General features: G+C 42.8%; 1 protein-coding gene and 1 long non-coding RNA gene across 2 annotated transcripts in view; one reads left to right on the top strand and one right to left on the bottom strand.

The window, feature by feature from the left end:
- Positions 1-19212, bottom strand: part of LOC132589317 (uncharacterized) — a 131299-nt gene that overhangs the window by 21902 nt on the left and 90185 nt on the right. The gene's annotated exons all lie outside the window — the stretch shown is intronic.
- The window catches only part of TSHR (thyroid stimulating hormone receptor), a 113216-nt gene that overhangs the window by 66767 nt on the left and 27237 nt on the right, over positions 1-19212 (top strand). The window contains exons 5-7 of the mRNA XM_060262023.1: positions 324-398; positions 1226-1303; positions 12717-12785. Of these exons, the coding sequence (XP_060118006.1) occupies positions 324-398; positions 1226-1303; positions 12717-12785 (222 nt within the window). The remainder of the gene's footprint in view (positions 1-323; positions 399-1225; positions 1304-12716; positions 12786-19212) is intronic.

Raw genomic sequence — 19212 nt, 5'->3', positions numbered from 1 at the left:
TATAAATCCAATATCTTCTTCTATCTTCTTCTCTGATTGGTCAACTCTCCCGCGCTGAGCCCAAAGAGGCTCTTCCGCACCCTTGTGATTTCATCCAAGGGAATGGGAGGTGGGCAATTGCTGGCGGCTGTGCAATAGTCTTTACCGGCTTTTCCATGACAATTAGTGGATACAGTTCAGTAAAATGAATACATTGTTATATTCCTATATTGTCAACTGGATGACTTCCATTTTGCTTCTTCTTTGTAGCATAAAACAGTCTAAGTTGTATAATATATGTGACCTTTGTTAATTCTTTATCTCTGTTTTGTCATTTATTTTAGTGTGATCTTGAATACAGGGCTCAGAGTTTTCCCTGACCTCACCAAAATTTACTCAACGGATGTGAATTTTTTACTGTAAGTATCTACTATGCCAAATATAGCAGAAAATGGACAGGTGTCAAAAGGATCGTCTTCTGATACAGAAATCTGTGATCAGTTTATACTGTCATGACCCCCCACTGAGCTGAGTCTTCATACAGAGCCTTCAACGAAAGAGCCTGAGAAACATGGCCTGGGAAAAGCAGGACACTCTGGAGGACCACTGTATGGTAGAATCTCCTGCCCCATCATTTCCAGAAGCTACCCTGGAGGAACCAGCAATTGGAGCTCACACACCAGAACTGCCCTCTTTCCCCCCCCCCCCACCCCAGTTCTTGGGACAGCTAAGCACTGGCCCATGATCAAACCTATAAACTCACCAGGATCTGCCTCCACCTAGCAGAAGCAGTGGAGCTAGGGAGCTCTCATGGCAAGATAGCCAAGTGGGGACACAGTGCCAAGCTTGCCACCCATGCCCACCTCCTGAGCCAGACTTTTGTTCCATTGGATGCAGGGATCTGGCCCTGGTTTGGTCTGGATGAGTCCCAGGTGTTACTTTCAGAGCAAGTGGAGCTGGTTCCCTCTCAGCCTTGGTCTGGAAAGGGAAGCTTGTTGGGTCAGCCAGTTCACCACATATACAGGGATAGCCAAACTTGCTTAACATAATATAGAATAAACATAGATGTTTGAGAGCCACAAGACATGAATGTCAGAAGTTTGAGAGCTACAAGACAAGGAAGGAAGGAAGGATAAAATAAAAGGCATATTTATACAGATGCATAATTTTAGAGATGTATTCAAATTTAAATCATGTAGATGAATTTTATAGTAACGCTGAGTCTGTTTTCCCCCTCTTCCCACAGCGAAATAGCTGATAATCCTCACATGTATTTGCTGCCTCCAAATGGATTCCACGGGCTGTGCAATGAATCCCTCACACTGTACGTCAAGTCTGCCACACTTATTAAGTTTTTTTCCTCTTTGCTTCATATAGTTTTGCGTTTCCTAAAGCATGAATTAGCCTAAACTGATAATGCCAACATAAGAACATAATTACAAAAGGACAAGGTGGGAAAATGTCAAAATAGCTGTTTCATTCTCATTTCAAGAAGTATTCTTGTGTATTTACATGCAGAATAATTAGTGGTGAGGGCTGTCTTCCCTTTCATGCAGGTTTCATATACAAGGAAATAATCAATGGGACAATATCATAATTCATATTTATCTTCAATCTTCTGTGCAGCCTCACATGGGGCGGGGGGACTGCACTTGTGCAGGTCAGCCATTGGAGGCTGCTCTGGTAGTTATTCTAAGGAAAGCCCTTCCCACACAGAGCGTATTAGAGAATATTTTCCCAGCCAACAGTCATGTGCTCTGCAGGGAGTCCTTTCTTCACCGCCCAGAGGTTTAGATGTGTTTCTCTTTGGCTCTGGTCTTCATGAGTTATTTCTAACAATTTGCGCCCTGACCTGGATAGCCTAGGCAAGCCCAGTCTCATCAATTCTCAGAAGCTACCTGGCAAATTCCTGGATAGGGGACACCCAGAGAATACCAGGGTTGGGAGGCAGAGGCAGGCTGTATCAAGTCACTGCTCTGAATGTCCTCTGTGACCCAGTGGGAGTTGCCAGAGGTCACCATGACTTCCACACATAGGCACACACAGACACAAACAAATGCAAAAAAATTTAAAAAGTTAAAAAATATATAAAAGTTTTCATTGCTACTGGGATCCTCATCTTTGGGGAATATGTTGCAGGAGACTTTATTTTTAAAATGTACCCAATGTGGTACAAAGATGTCCCATTTGGATGAACACCTCTTATACCTGTTCTGCTTGGGTGAGGCCCATAATACAGCCATGTGCAAAATTTGCCTCCAGTTTTTTCCTAAAGTTTGTTCAAACTGAGCAGTGTGATTAAAAGCAAAGCAATGAGAGAAAGCTCTCTCATGCTCTAATAGCCCAGCAGTGAAAACATCTGCCCTGATGAAGTGCAGTCTGTCCCTATGGTCAAAACTGCCGGTTAGAACCGACTGCCTTACAAGTCCACCATTGAGTGGTTTGGTTTGGTTAGTTCCGGGGACAGAACCAAGGCATCAGGCCAGATTACCTGCCCATTCAGTTGAAAAATGTTTATCAGAACCACCACCTAAGAAAGCCTATTCCAAATTGAAACATATAGAAAAACATTGCTCCGGTTCCAAGATGCTCCCAAGTTGGTTGGTTCCAGCTAAGCCATCTTCTGTTCTGATTGAATAGATGGAGGTCCCAGCACCTCAGATGCCTTTACCGCATTCCTCTCTGATGTATTCATGCTCTGAAGGGGGAAAAGAGCATGGATAGGGAGCATTAGTGATTCCAGCATCTAGTAGACCTTTCGAACCATCCTCACCAGCACTATGCCAAGGCTTGATGCATCCACCACCATGGCAAAGCTACCTGTACTATTTCCCTTCTTCCAAGCCTTAAGAGTGGGGCAACTACTATAAAGGGTACTTCCAGAACTCAACCCCGCTTTTCACAGGACTAGGATGCTGTAGCCCCTCCTATTTTATACCCTTTTACAGTCTACCCAGCCCCTTATGAGGCATTAGGATTTTGAAGAAGAGGGACTGCCAAGGGCTAATTCCCCTTCTGGTCTGGGCTCAGACTTGTCATCCAACTCCTCCCCTGATGACACTGTAAGAGACCCAGCTCCAGTATCTCCTAATGAGGATCTGAAGCTCTACACAGAACAAATTATGCGAATGGCTAAATCACTGGTGACATCTAGCATTCCTAGAACTAGAGATAAGCTCTATGGAGAATTACCTGGTATAATCACCTTCCCCATCCTGAAAGGTATTGCTGACATCTCCAAGGCCTTTTGGCAGAAGCTGGCTAGCATGGCTGCCACATCCACAAAGGTACAGGTCATGCTTATTTGTTCAGTCATCCCCAAGCTCATATAGCAGAAGAGATGCAGGCAAAGCAACACTCGGGTAACAAGGAAGGACAAAAATGGACACACTCAGTAGGAAAGTTTATTCTTCTGCTGCATTCAACCTGCGCACAGCCAACTATGGCGTGATTATGGGAGGATACCAGTTGTTCCTTTGAGAGAAGATGGCTGCATTTATAGAATTTCTGCTTGAGGATAAGAAGCTGCTTGCAAAACTTCTACAAGCAGAAACATTGTATCTATCTAAACAACAAATTGATGCAGGCAGACATGCCGCTGACTCCTCCTCCAGGGCCATGGCTTTAACACTTGTACTTGGAAGGCATGTTTGGCTGCGCTCCACAACTCTTCCTGTTGACACCTGACAGAAGGTGGAGGACCTTCTGTTTGAGGGTATGATACTTCTTGCCCCATCAGCTGATGATTTTTTTTTTTTGTCACAGATCAGGAATATCAAGCAAATGGCTCGTTTGTTTGGCATCACTGTAGTCTCTGTTACTCCATATAGACCTGAGCAGTCATACCAGTTTCCTGAATCACAGTCACCATGTCCTAGGCATTCACACCAACAACCTCACTTGCCACAGTATCTTACACAATGATCTTTTTTAGAGTCCTTATCACAGGGCAGGCGCAGGTCTAATCATAAGGCTAGGAACAGGGGCGGATTAACCATTAAGCAAACTAAGCATGTGCTTAGGGCGCCAGGGCCAAAGGGGGCATCACAAAGTTGGGAAAAGGGTGAAAAGAAAAAAAAATGAATGAAGATTTGTAAAAAAAAAAAATTGATAAAACTAGTGCAAATTGATCATGGTGCACCCTAGGGATATCTTCTATTTTTTGTTGGCAAGGTGCAGTGTCATAGGCTATGTTTAAAAGTAAAATGATGGAGCCAAATTCAGTTGTCATGACAGTCATTTCAATGACCCTCTCTGCCCCTTTTTAATTTCAGCCCCATGTAAACATCAAAAATGAAGCATGTTCAGTTGAGTGGTGCGCAAAAGAGAATGAGCAAAAGAATCTGTTGTAGCCAAGACAGGAAAGCTCACAGATTTCTTCTTACGAACTGCAGAGAAAGATGATCCAGATCAAAACCAGTGTCAGTCTTCAGAGCCAGGAAGTGAATCAAATCTATCTTCCTTCATTAGAAACAGGCAGTGTTGGTGCAAGGCCAGATTTTCATGATGACGTTGCACATGATGAAGTGCCACAACCTGGACCTACTTCCACGACAAGATGTGTAAATGCTTTTGAACTGTCCCAGGAGTTTAGAGAACTGACCAAGGATGAAATGAACAAAGTTAAGGACCCAGGGTTGTGGGATGAATTTTATGGTGATGATGTGACTTATTGGGTTGCTTGTGAACCCAGTGAATGTCAGCACCACAATGGGCCATTTGACAAATCGTGTTGCAATTTCATCAGTGGGAAGCCAAAGAAATACTGTTCACAGAAGATATTTTTTGGAATAAAAGCCAATGGTGAACACTACAAGAGAGAATGGCTGTTTTACTCTCCTTCAAAAGGATCAGTTTACTGTTTTGTTTGTAAACTATTTGCGCCCAAAGGGTCAATGCATTTTGCTAGAAATGAGAGATTCAGTGACTGGCAAAACACTGCTGTAATTGACAACCATGAAAAAAGTACAGCTCACCGAGCTGCCTTGTTGACATATTTAATTCGAAAACAAGGCTTAGGCTTGACACAGCCACTGGAAAAACAAAGTGAAGAGAAGTACAATTACTGGGAGAATGTGCTTCGATGTTTTGTACCAGTCATTTACATACTGACTGAACGAGTTTTGGCATTCCGAGGAAAAGTGGAAAAATTTGGGTCTCTCAATAATGGGAATTATTTGGGGCTACTTGAATTGATAAGTCGGTTTGACCCATTCTTGGCTGTTCACATATCACAGTATGCCAATGCTGGAAAAGGCAACCTTTCGTACCTGTCCAAAACAATATGTGAGGAACTTATTGAGTTAATGGCAAAGAAAGTGCATTCCATCATCATTGACGAAATTAATGTTTCTGTCTGTGGACTCAACGCCTGATCTTTCACATGTTGACCAACTGAGCATGGTGCTCAGATACTTGCAAGAAGGGTTGACGTATTAAAAACTAATGTCACCAGGTCCAGATGGCATACATCCAAGAGTTCTGAAAGAACACTCAAAGTTGAACTTGTGGATCTCCTGACAAAAATATGTAATCTTTCATTGAAATCTGGAATTACAAAACCACACCGGTGAAGCTATGGCACAGCAGGTGTTGAAGTACTTATGTGATTATTGTAAATTGGATTTTGCTAAATGCAGAGGGCAGTCATATGATAATGCTGCCAGCATGCCTGGAAGTTACAATGGCATGCAGCAAAAACTTTTGGATGGAAATCAGTTTTCCATATATGTACCCTGTGCAGCTCATTCACTAAATTTAGTTGGATGAAGTGCTGTGGATTGCTGTCAAGTTGCAGTAGATTTCTTTTCCACTGTAAACTGCTCTACACATTCTTTTTCATCCTCAACTGCTCGATGGATAATTCTCAAAGACTGCGTTGGAAACGAAAGTTTTAGACATCAGCTGGGAAGCACATACTGTGGCAACTGCAGCAATTATCAACTCTTTCTTCAAGATTCTGGAAGCTTTGGAAGATTTATCAGATGACCAGGTGCAAAAAGGGTGACACTAGAAGGGAGGCAAAAAATATTGCAAACAAGATGCAAGAACTGGAATTTGTGTTCATGCTGAATTTTTGGAATGAAACTTTAGAAAAGTTTCATAGAACAAGTCAACTTCTTCAAAGTGAAAATGTGATCTTGCAAACATGTGCAGATTTGTATTCATCATTGGCATACCAGTTGCATACATCAAGAGATGAGTCTGAGAGATTTGAATCACTTACAAAGGACATGCTCCCTGATGTAGAATACAAAGCAACTCAAACATGTAAGCGTATGAGAAAGATAATGCCCAACAATGGAAATGCACCAGAGGTCATTCTCAGTGCCAGAGACAAATTCCATATCTCCCCTTTTTATGTAATTGTTGAAAAGTTAGAAACGGAAATGAAGAGGAGACGAAAGGTGTACACTGAAATAGCAGACAGATTCTCTTGTCTGACAGATGTTCCTAATGCCACCCAACAAGGTGCTAATTCCCAATTATCAGAAAGTGAAAGGTACTCAAAGACTTGGCACTCATTGATGCTTATCCAGATGAGCCACTTGTGGGAAGGGCGGGATACAAATCATGAATAAATAAATAAAAAAATGACATGAACAACACTTTGTCTATAGAGCTTCAGCAGTTCCATTCATATGTTCTTCATAAGTTTAAAACAACCAAGAAAACATGTTTCTCGCATGGAACTTTACAACACAATTACAGAAGACAAACTAGAGAGTGCCTTTCCAAATGTTGAAAAGAATATTTTTAACATTAATGGTCACCAACTGCACAACAGAGAGGTCTTTCTCACAAGTTATGCTTCAAGAAAGACTCAACTCACTGTGTATATTAACAATTGAAGCAGACATTCTGAGAAGTATTAATTTCGAGGATGTTATCAGTAATTTAGCAAAAATGAAATGTAGAAAAATGCCTCTCGGGTCATGAATATTGGAACTTTGATACATTTAACTTGTGAAATATTAAAACAGATGTTGTATTGCATTTTTGTAAGTCTTTATGTAGCCCAAGCCTGGCTTAGTTTGTACAGTATATTGTGTTATCATATAACTAAATTTTTGTATTGCTGCAATCTGCACTGTATATTTGGTCAGACAAGTGAACAATTAAAATGGACTGGGTCAGTGTGGAAAGGAGGGGGGCACGAAGATTGGTCAGTGCTTAGGGCACCAGTGAGCCTTAATTCGCCCCTGGCTAAGAATATGGACTTGCAACATCAGCCACTTGCTAAGGAGCCACAGCAAGTGTCAAAAACTTCTTTCTGACTAGAATCAGTGGGAGATCAGTCACCTACTGTTTTTAAAGACAGGTGGCAGGGCATCACCAATGTTACTTGGGTTTTGTCTATTGTTAGTTTAGGATATAGATTAGAGTTTTGGCAATGGTCACCCCTTCAACACCCTAATCAGAATCTGAATAACTCTATGCCTGAGTTGGAACAGGAGCTGGCATTCCTTATCAAAAAAAGGGGTAGTGCAGAGGGTTATGGACTTTGACTATATCTCAGGATTCTAGTCTCATTTTTTCTTGGTACCTGAAAAGGATGGAGGCCTTAGACCTATCCTAGAGAGCCAGTTTGGTGTCGTGGTTAAGTGTGTGGACTCTTATCTGGGAGAACCGGGTTTGATTCCCCACTTCTTCACTTGCACCTGTTGGAATGGCCTTGGGTTAGCCATAGCTATCACAGACATTGTCCTTGAAAGGGCAGCTGCTGTGAGAGCCCTCTCAGCTCCACCCACCTCACAGGGTGTCTGTTGTGGGGGGAGAAGATATAGGAGATTGTAAGCCATTCTGAGTCTTTGATTCAGAGAGAAGAGCGGGGTATAAGTCTGCAATTCTTCTTCTTTTTTCTTCTTGTTAAGAAATTCAAATTGTTGTCTTTGGAGTTGGTCCTATAATTGTTAACGTTAAACTGTTGTTTCAGTGTTCTTGACCTGCAGTATGCTTATTTCCACAGGTACCTGTGTTTTAAGTATAACCACATTTCTTACCTGTACATGGCCCTTCAATGTGGGCTAGCAACAACCCCAAGGTTATTTTCTAAATGCATTGCTGTGATAGTAACATATCTAAGGACAAAGGGGTGCTCCATCTACTCATATTTAAATGACTGGCTTATTACTGCACCTTCCCCGTGAGAAACTAGAGTCACAAATTTCCCTGATTGTGCATATGTGCCAAGAATTGGGCTTGCTAATCAGCAGTAAGAAATCATGCCTCCAACCTTCTCAGAAGGTCTCCTTGATTGGAGCTCAGCTGGACACCACAGTGGCCAGGACATTCCTACCAGTTGATAGAGCCTTGCAAATTAAAATATTGGTTGGATGCCTGTCTAATAACAGGTTCAATCAGCCCTGTTCTTTCAGAAGCTGTTAGGTTTAATGACCTCTACCACAGCCGCAACTCCGCATGAACGTTTAAGAATGCAGCCTTTGCAAAATTGGTTTTTAAGTAGATTCCATCCTGCTGTGCCCTCTCAACATACTAGGTTCATGGTGCCTAGGACCATAGTACAACAGTTGGATTGGTGGAGGTGTGTTGACAGCCTCCTAACTGGAGTACCATTGGGGTGAAAAGGAAAAGGAAAGGTCCCCTGTGCAAGCATCAGTCATTTTCGAGTCTGGGGTGACGCTGCTGTCTCAACATTTTCATGGCAGACCTTTTTACGGGGTGATTTGCCATTGCCTTCCCCAGTCATTACACTTTCCTCCCAGTAAGCTGGGTACTCATTTTACCGACCTCAGAAGGATGGAAGGCTGAGTCAACCTTGAGCTGGCTACCTGAACCAGCTTCCGCTGGAATCGAACTCAGGTCGTGAGCAGAGGGTTCTGACTGCAATACTGCAGCTTTACCACTCTGCGCCACTCAAATTTCTGTCGCCTGTCACATAGTTACAGGGCTTGGTGGATCATTTCCTGTCCAAGATGTGCAGACATGTTATGCCTTTACTTCGTTTGCAGAGCTTACCAAAGAGGTCATTCAGGTCATCACAGACAACACTTATGGCAATGACCTGTATAAACTGGCAAGGGGGCTCAGTCGTAGTGGCCCTGTGCTGGGAAGCAACAATCTTTTGGGAGATGGTCATAGCCCAAGGAGCCTTCCTCCAGGCAGTACTTGTGGCAGAACACAAGAACAGTCTCGGCAGGTTGGAGTTATCAGAACAAAAGTGGTCCCTGGGAAAGAATGATATCCTCCCAGTTTTTCTGCAGTGGGATTTTCCAAGAGTGAACCTTTTTTATACCAGCACCAATATGAAAGACCCAACATTCTGTTCTAGGATGGGCTTCGATAATCTTTCTCTTGTAGCTGCATTTCAAATCAAATGGACAGGCACCGTGTTTTATGCATTTCTGCCATTATTCACAGGATGTTGACCAAAATCTGGTAAGGGAAAACATGGTGTATCCTGATCACTTCCTTTTGGCACAGACAAATTTGGTTTCCGGCCCTCTTATCGCTGTCCAAAGGCCTCTATATACACTTGCCCCTAGTTGCAGATTTGCTTCACAGTGGCCCTATGGTCCACCACATTCAGCTTGGCTACTGAACAATCCCAATTCGGGTTCTCTGAGCTGGTTGTCAATGTCCTCCTCAAACACACATAGGCTTTCTACTAGAAGGTCTTATATGAGTAAGTGGGTTTGTTTTTTGAATTGGGTTAGAGCTCAGGGAATTCATGCAGAGGATTGATTGTCTCATAAAGAATCTGGTCTGGCAGTTTCTTCCCTGAAAGTACATTTAGCGGCTATGTCTGCTTATCATACCAAGGTTCAGGACAGGACACTGTTTTCTCACCCAGCATCTAAGAGTTTTATTGAAAGGGTTGTTCAGTTTGTTTCCTCTGAGGCCACCTGGAGTGCCACAGTGATCCTTGTTAGTTGTTTTCTCCCAGCTCAAACTGGCCTCATTTGAGCCATTAGGTTCTTGTGGTTTGCACATTTTTAGTGGCAATTGCATCAGCCAGGAGAGGGGGGAGTTGGAAGCTTTGAGAGCTGGCCACTTTTTAAAGTTTCAGACTAGCCATGTAGTTTGTGAGACCCTATTTACATTTTTTTAAATCAAAGTGGTCTCTGGTTTCCACTTTTCCCAGGACAAGTATTCTTTCCATCTCCTACCTTGAAGGCAGAAAAGACACTACATCCTTATTGTTTTATCTATAAAGGGTTTTAGGCAATCTCCATACCTGTTTGAGTGCTTCTCTGGTAACTCAAAGGGGAAGCCAGAGTCAACACAAACTATTTCCAAATGGATATTCTTGGCTGCTCAGCCAGGTGCCGCTTTCCTCATGCCAATCTACCGTGTCCTCTGGAGATTTGAGCATACTTCACCAAGGGCCCAGGAAGTGTCAGCAACATTTTGAAAAAGTACTCCCTTGGAGGACATCTGCTGAGCAGTAACATGGTAATCTTCGGACACCTTTGTCAAGCATTATTCTGGAGCTGTGAATGCAAGAAGGGGTTCCGCTAGTGGTAAAGCCATGCTGCACTCCATGTTCCACTGAAACTCACCCCACCTCCAAGGTATTAAATTCTTTAGTCTCCCAATGTGAGATTGCACAGAAGACTGAAGATGAAAACACTGTTGCGCTTACCTATGTTGTGGTGTTGTTCATCGAGGTGTCTTCTGTACGGGCACACATTCCCTCCCTCCTACCCCACTGTGAGTTCATATGATGTAGTTATATTGTGACACTTGCGGAGCCTCGGTAAGACTGAGGAAAAGGGGGGTTCCTCCCTGCAGATCATGTGACCATTGGGTGGTCAACATCCTCTAATAGGTTCTGCAGGGAAGGGGATCGCCTTAGAGTGTTGAATAACTACCAGAGCAGCTGGAAGACAGCCTCCAGTGGCTGGCCTGTGCAAGTGCAGTTGTCCGCCCAGTGTGTGTCTGCACAGAAGACACCTCAATGAACAGCAGTTACAGGTAAGTCCAATACTGATTTTTCTTAAATTTATTATTTACTGCTCCTTAAAATTTTTCAGGTTCCCTCTTCATACAACTAAGATGTAAATGAATGCCTTTTATGGAAGATGATGCTAGACAAGTAAAAAGCTCCAGCGTGGTCCCGTTTGATCAGTTTGAAACAAGGAGAAATCCTGGAGCAGATAATAATTCACTTGTCATCAGTAGCGCAGAATAATTCATTTGACATCAGTGGCTTGTTGATGGGCAATAGATTCAGGACAGACAAATGGAAGCACCTCTTTACTCAACAAGTAAATAATTTGTAGAATTCACTGCCAGTGGATCTAATGATGGCTTTAAAGCAGGATTTGACAGATTCACGGAAAATCAGTTCATCAGCAGCCCTGGAGACAAAAAGGATCTTGTACATTCAGACACAGTAAATCTCTAAATACTAGGAAAAGGAAAGGTCCCCTGCGCAAGCACCAGTCGTTCTGACTCTGGGGTGACGTTGCTTTCATAACGTTTTCATGGCAGACTTTTTATGGGGTGGTTTGCCATTGCCTTCCCCAGTCATTTACACTTTCCCCCCAGCAAGTTGGGTACTCATTTTACCGATCTCGGAAAGATGGAAGGCTGAGCAAACCTCAAGCCAGCTACCTGAAAACCCAGCTTCCACCAGGGATTGAACTCAGGTCGTGAGCAGAGCTTAGGACTGCAGTACTGCAGCTTTAACACTCTGCACCACGGGGCTCTTCAATGAATACTAGAGCATGGAGGAAATCAGGAAAAGTCTTGCCTCCTATACCCTTTTCTTGAACCCCCAGGACAATTGGTTTGCTACTGAGTGAGACAGGACAATTACTAGAAGGACCAATGGTCTGATCCAGCAGGGTTTCATGGCAGCCTTTCCTTCTGACTGAGGAGCTTTGCTGAAAATTTTTGTACAAGCCTACATTTCCCAGGCACCTTCTAAGTCTCAGGATTGGGCTTGGAGAAATGGACAAAAAGCCACAGCCAATCATGGATAAAGAGGCAGGGCTGAGACAGAGAATATATAAGATTCTGCACAGGGAGGGAAAGAGGTAGCCCTGAAGCAAGGCTGTAATGAGGCTGTTTTGTGGAGGGAGAGCTGATCTCTTACCTCAAGGAGGAGTGAATTTGACCTAACTGCGATCAGGCATTGAGAGTTAGGAATCAAACAAGAAAATTGCATCAGGGAACATTATTGTTTTCCATGTGAGTTTTAGCCTGTGTTGTTGTAGTGTCTGTGTATTAATTGTAGCGAAGAGGTCTGATCTCCCACTTTAGCAGCAGATCTTCCATGCCCTACAGGCTCTGGGCTACTGCTGCTCAACTGGGCAGCAGGAAGGGATATGCTGGGTCAAATGTGGGCACAATAGGCTAAATCATAGAGTTTGGGGCTGTCACATAATACCGGACTGACTAATGAATGCTATTTTTCTTTGGGATATTCAAGGGGTCTGGATCTGGACCCTCCCCAGTCAAGCCCTAGAAGAGCGGTGACAGCCAGTTAAGTCCCTAGCCTGCTCCAAAACTGAATGGGGCAGGATAAAAGGAGGAGTTTTGTGGGACTGGAGGGCTCCTTGGGAGAGACGCCATATCCAGAACAAAACCTCACATGGCCCCACCCCTTCCTGCAACAAGGGGACACAGGAGGTGCAGAAAAGGGGGGGGACAGTAGTCAAAAATTCTTCCAGAAGCCTATTCTTTTCAGCAAAGCATTGACTTCAACATGCTACACCTAATCCTATATGAAATCAGCCACTAACTTGTTTTTGGTTTTTTTTATATAGAAAACTCTACAATAATGGTTTCACAAAGATACCGGCACATGCATTCAATGGGACTAAACTTGATTCTGTGTAAGTAAGGTGCTTGAAAACTTTTGTAATCTTACCTTGAGCATCTCATAGTTCCACTCTAAAGCATAGTGGAAGATGTGGAAGTAGAAAAGAGCCAGTGACTTACAACACAAATGTTGCAGACCTCGGGGCTCTGAGTGAAGGCACCAGGTCCACCAGACCCCACCCACTTTCTGAAACACTTGGTGGGCACCAGGAAAGGTTTCTGCTGGTACCATGGTGCCAATAGGCAGCATGTTAGGGACCCCCTGTATTAGGTCATTGAGGCCACAAATTGTGTACTTCCTGCCTTAATCCACGTGCAGCATTTGCAGACCTGTTGACAAAAAATATTGGGAGACAATTGAGTTATATGAGTACATCTGTAATCAGAAGACCAATCATTCTTTGGGTGACTGCTGAAAAATAATCTTGGCTGCTATTTGTGCTGATAACAAAGACAAATTATCCCCGGATCATGGGTCTGAACTGCTGCTCTGCATTCCTGAGTGTCCCCCAATGTCCTGTTTTGCCAGCTCTCCTCCCGTAGCATATTCCTCAAAGCTCCATTTTCCCAGAAGCCCCTGGATCTTTGGATGAAGGTTTGAAAATGGATTCAGGAAAGAGAAGCCTTGAATCTGTGTTTACTCAGCATTTCAGTTAAATAAATAATTCAAATAAATAAATAGATTTTGCAAAAGGGGAGGAGTGGAGAAAGGACGGCAGAATTTCATGAGTTTTGAAAGTGGCTTCCCGGTGAAACTGTAGCTACATCACAAGAATACTCACCACTTTGGCAGATGAGCTGTAATAGTGATCTGCCATCTCTACTTCCACAATCACCAAGGATGTATCTGCACTGCCAGGCTGGCTTGGTAGAAACTGTATTTCGGAAAGGGCTGGGCCATTTCCATTTGTTTTGCCCCAATCCATTTCCAGTATTTGAATAGCAATATATCCTGGTAGGTTCCTATAGTGGCAAAAGTGTCTATGACCATTAGGGTTGCCAACAGCGTGGAGAAGACAAATGTCCTTTCCCATAAGTAGAGGCTTAATGAGATGTTATCTACCAGGTGATGTTTTTACCTCCGTACCATGAGAAGGTCATCTGCCCATTTCCAGCTCTAATGAACATTAATAATACTTCTTCATTCTCAAAGATAATTGGGATCTTAATAATTTGTAAACAAACCCTGAGAGGGGGCTTAATAAACTCCTTCAGATACTTGATATTTAAAACACAAGAAATAACAAGCTCAAAAAAACTGGGCAGCATTTTCTAATGTCAAGTAATGGTAGAGCTGTGGAGGAATTTCCTATGGTTCTGTGACATCAGAACTCTAAGCGTGTGCTTAGATTGTTTTTGTATGGAATCAAAAATGACTGGATATCTTTATCAGGTCCATAGCCAGGATTTTCCTCAGGGGACATTTCCCCCCCCCCTCATGGGGCACTAATAATAAGGACAAGCTATGGGACACTAATAATCAGTGACTAAACTGTCTGAGTAGGCTTAAAATGGGGTAGCTCACGTCTTAACTGACATGGAATAATTAATTGTTCTAGTGGAGAAAAGGAAAGCCCCATGTGTAAACAAACTCCTAACACACACAGCTTTCCCCCGACCCAAGAGCTACCATCCAAACCATGCACACCCATGTGTGTGTGCATGCACCTCAAGCCTTACACCCCCAGTGGGTTTCACAGACAACCAAAGAATGCAAGGCAGCCCTCTGCCTGCAATGCCCAGCCTGGTAAGGGATACCAGGCTAGCAACTCATCCTCTTCTGCAGCCCACAGTAGGAGCTGGCATATCAGGGAACTGGGGAGAGTCAGGAAAAGCGCCAGCTCTGAAGACCGTGACCATCTGCAGGACGGAACCTGAGGCTGCTGAGGGAGGGAGGCAGGGAAAAGGCCCTTGATCTGGCCAATGTCGCCTCCTCCCCACAGAAGTTGCAGAGCAGCTCAGCTGCCATTGAAAAACAGCTGCAGGTTTTTCAGGTTGGCCTCTGAAGGCCAGCTGGACAGGCCAGGCAACTTCCAAGGGTGCCATGGCCAGGGAAGCCTCCCTGGATCATCTCCTGCCCAGCCACCACCACTCATACCACTGCCTCCCACCACTGATATCAGGGAAGATTGGGGGGTTGGGATGGAGGCAGGGTTGGGGGTGTAGCAGATTCGAGAGGGGGCATCATATACCATATTAACGTACAGTAAAAAGGACACAAAAATAATAGTGCCTCACTGAATTATATTATCTGTGACTTGGATCTACTAGAGCATTTTCACAGATAGAAATATTTTCTTCTGCATACTGCAACATTTTTGCTTCCCCTTCACACTACAGGCTACGACACCCCCTCCCCCTTTGTTGGTGAGCTGCTAGAAGAGAGGAGAAGCAAGAAAGTCATGCTCTGCTAGGATAAATCTTGACCATGAAAATTCTTCAGTGGGCCCAAGCCTGTATCTAGATGAATAGATGGAAAGTAGGAGAATGAACAAAAATGTATTCTAATAACAGTAGAAACAGTAGAATAAGATAGACTTCAGAAGTCTTACTGAGGAGTAAAGAAGTCTCAGCATAAAGGATAATACAATCTGCTTCAGGATTGGTGGGTCCATTATTATACTTGAAGAACATTCCAGTACACTCTGAAAGGATTGCCAGTGAATGCCATGTTTCAGTACGTGTGGTCTTATTCAACAGGCAAAACACCTCCTATCCCAATGCTTAAAATTCAGATAATATTTTTAATAAATAATAATGCTATGGATATCTTTGAGGCTTATGGTGGAAGAAGATCTCAAGAGATTTATATAACAATATTACATTTCAAGATTTGCTTCTCAGTTAGCCTGCAATCATGCAATGCCATAGAAATGTACACATGTGCATGTGACTACCTGCTAAAACGGACCACATACAGTTTTCACACAGCCCTTCCAAGTCTTTTTGCAGTGAAGGAATTAAATAGCTTAGAATTTTATTGCATACTCTTTGAAACAGAACTGCCACAACTCATCTGACTTTGTGTTCACCATAAGTTAGCTGTGTTTTCAAAAAGGAACTGATGTTTTTGTAGGCTTGTTCTTTTCTGGCACCTGTAGAAACACAGTATAAACTTTTTTAAAACAGACATTCAACACTATTGAGGCCCTGGCCACTCTGGTGGTTTAAACCTGAGCAGGTAGCCTGCTCCCTCATCCTAGCTAATATGTTAACCCAAACACTGGCTCATTGTATCGTAGCTCATCATACTGGATAAATAAGCTATGAAGTGTACTACTTGTTTATCCAATTAACACTCTTTTCTGTTGATACAAAAACCTACCAGATCAAAATACATTCCATTAAATCATACGGATGCACTGTTCATGTGTGTATCTACACATATACAGACAATTTTGAATTGTCTCTAGAGCAGAATAATAATCAGCATTATACTCAGCATGTTTAAGTGTGTAAAAAATCCCATCCGTCTAGCAAGGACACTACTGTCCACTCTGAGTGGCAGCAGCTCTCTAGGGCCTCGGTCAGAGGTCTTTCACATCACCAGCTACCTGTTCCCTTTCAACTGGAGATGCTGGGGACTGAAAATGAGATGTGTGCATGCCAAGCAAGTGCTCTGTCACTGAGTCACTCCACCCTGTATATAAACATTTTATTCACCTTCATGAATAAGAATGTGGGAGGCAATAAGTGTTCACTGAGCCTGCCCCAGCCTTCATGCATTCATTCCGTGTCAAGAAATGTTCAAATAAAACTACTGCCATGGCCAAATGCTATTGAAATTAAAGCTTTCATTAGTCATGATGAAGTTCCATCCCATTGCTTTCAAGGACATTTTGTCGTAACTAAGTTTTTCTGAATTGTGTTGAATCTATCAAAGTAAACAAAAGGTACCATATTTTATTTTTAGCTAAGGGTGAAGTAGGGGTGTGCATTCGGAATAAGCTGAACCAAATAAATACTCAAAAAATACCTTATTGGTATGTTTCATGTATTATTTAAGCCAGATCAGAGATCTGTATTCAACTAAGCCTGAAAAAGCACACACACTCGCTTTTATTTCGGTGCAGCTATACCAATAAGACGTTTAAAGTAATCACAGTGCCTTTAAATGCTGTCTCCAGACCACAACAGTAGATTATAATGGAGCCAAATAAATTTGGGTTTCCCAAATATTTACCTGAATCTCAATACCTTACTGATATTGAAAATATCAGAAAATACTGATATTTTTCAGAGCCAATAACTCTGAATCTGCGGGGAAAAAATGATTTTTTTTTTGTGCAACCCCCTAAATGAAGCTCTGTTTTTAAAATTAAAACAGCTCCATCTACCTCACAGGGTGTTTGTTGTGGGGGAGGAAAGGAGATTGTGAACCGCTCTGAGACTCTGAGTGGAGGATGGAATATAAACAGAAGCTGGAACAGAAACGTATAAACTTACTGCTGAGCCATCCTAAGCAATTTTAGCCTTTTCTAAACTTGGTTTCAAGGGACATATAGAAAATCCTGCTTGGATTGATCTGTTAAGAACTTAACGTATGAACATTTAAAACTTAGCCCCCACAAGCAACTATTTTTCTGTCACTTCTTTATACATTCCTGCAAAAAAGACTTGTTTATTGTGACACACACTTGGACTACAGGCACTTCACAGATGATTGACTGCAAAAAAGCCATGCAGGATTACACCCTATCTTTCCTTTCGGAAAAATAAACCACATTTGGGCACACAATATTTCTCAGTTTCAGTCAAACATACAAATTACAGTACTACCATAATTTTAATTTTTAATTATTTTTGTGGGAAGAGAGCAAACATTGGTCCCAGCCAACAGCCACCAGGGGCTTTTCAAGTCCCTTGATTTGCTAGAAATGTTTAAAAATATGGTCTTGCCATGTAATTCCAGGGTGAATTTTGATTAGCTTTCTTAACTTGGAGACACCCAACTAAAACAAGCTCTTTTTTCTTTTAGTGTTGCTAGCAGGAGGTTCTAAGATAATTAAGCTATTCCCTGACAGAAAAATTTATTTAGAAAGGGTAATGCTAGCAGCCCAGTTTGTTTGGCTCTTACTTAGTATCCCGTGCTTTAAAGTGCAGTGGGGGAAAAGAAGGCCAGAACTGAAGAAGACTAGTTTGTTTTACAAGTGAGAAGTAAACATGGACTCAGTATCGTCCTTTATAATGGATAGGGTTGGCAGGTCCTCCTCTGGCCACTGGTGCGTGTTGTGTTGTGTTGTGTTGTGTGTGTGTGCGTGTAAGGTTGCCAGATCCATGTTCCAAAACTCCTGGGAATTTGAGAATGGAGCCTAGAGAGGACAGGGACCTCCATGTGATACAATGCCATAGAGTCTACTCTCCAAAGCATCCATTTTCTCCAGGGCATCTGATCTCTGTAGTTTGGGGATGAGCTGCAATTCTTGGGGATTTCCAAGTCCCACCTGAAGACTGGCATCCCCAGTAATAAATGCCGCCACTCAGTATTTGTGCATTTTGTTCTTAAACCCCTCATTGCCCCTCTTCCATGTAAGAAACTCTTGAATCAGCTCTTGACAACCTTTTCATTAGATTTGGTCAATATTATTGCAGTTGGTCACCACCTTAGGGGTTCCTGAGTTGTGTGGAAAGGCAGCATAGAAGTGTTTTGAATAAACAGGATCTTTTTTTAAATAAGAAAGGGTCTTCCTTCAACTTAAATGTATAGCTGAATCCTCCCCTCCCCCCAAAAAAATTCCACACGTGAAAGGGAGAACAAATTTCAGTGGTTTTTGCACCTGTGATGGCAAACTTCCAGGTTTCTCCCAAGCTATCACAGAGGTTGTCCTTGAAAGGGTAGTTTCTGAGAGAGCTCTCTCAGCCCCACCTACCTAACAGGGTGTTTGTTGTGGAAGAGGAAGATAAAGGAGATTGTGAGCCGCACTGAGACTCTTGAGTGGAGGGCAAAATACAAATCCAATGTCGTCTTCTTCTTCTTCTTCTTTATGAAGATTCCCCCACTAGCAGCATTTCAGAGGGCATTATGGTGACGTCGTGTTTCCATGGATGGAAATCCTTCTCTCTTTGAAAACTTTACCTGGGATCTAAACCTTATTTTCATATCAGCTTTCATGGGTCAGACTTCAGGTTGCCAGCTCCAGGTTGGGAAATAGCTATAGATTCTGGGGATGGAGCCTGAGGAGGATGGAGTTTGGGGAAGGGAGGCACTTCAGCAGGGTATAATACCATTGAGTCCACCTTCCAAAGCAGCCATTTTATCTGAGGGAACTGATCTCAGATCTCCAGCTACCACCTGGAGGTTGGCAATCCTACTGCATTATGAACATGTGAAGAAATTAGCTCTGAAAAAGCATAGTTGTTTGGGCTGCAACTTACTAATATTTCTACCATTCTGTTGTTATCCCTATATTTGTGTTTCCAAACTGCATCCTCATTTCCGCT

The sequence above is a fragment of the Heteronotia binoei genome, chromosome 21 (genome assembly GCF_032191835.1).
Source record: "Heteronotia binoei isolate CCM8104 ecotype False Entrance Well chromosome 21, APGP_CSIRO_Hbin_v1, whole genome shotgun sequence".
Taxonomy (NCBI): Eukaryota; Metazoa; Chordata; class Lepidosauria; order Squamata; family Gekkonidae; genus Heteronotia; species Heteronotia binoei.
Note: the sequence above shows the minus strand (reverse complement) of the source record. Positions and strands in the feature narration are given on the sequence as shown.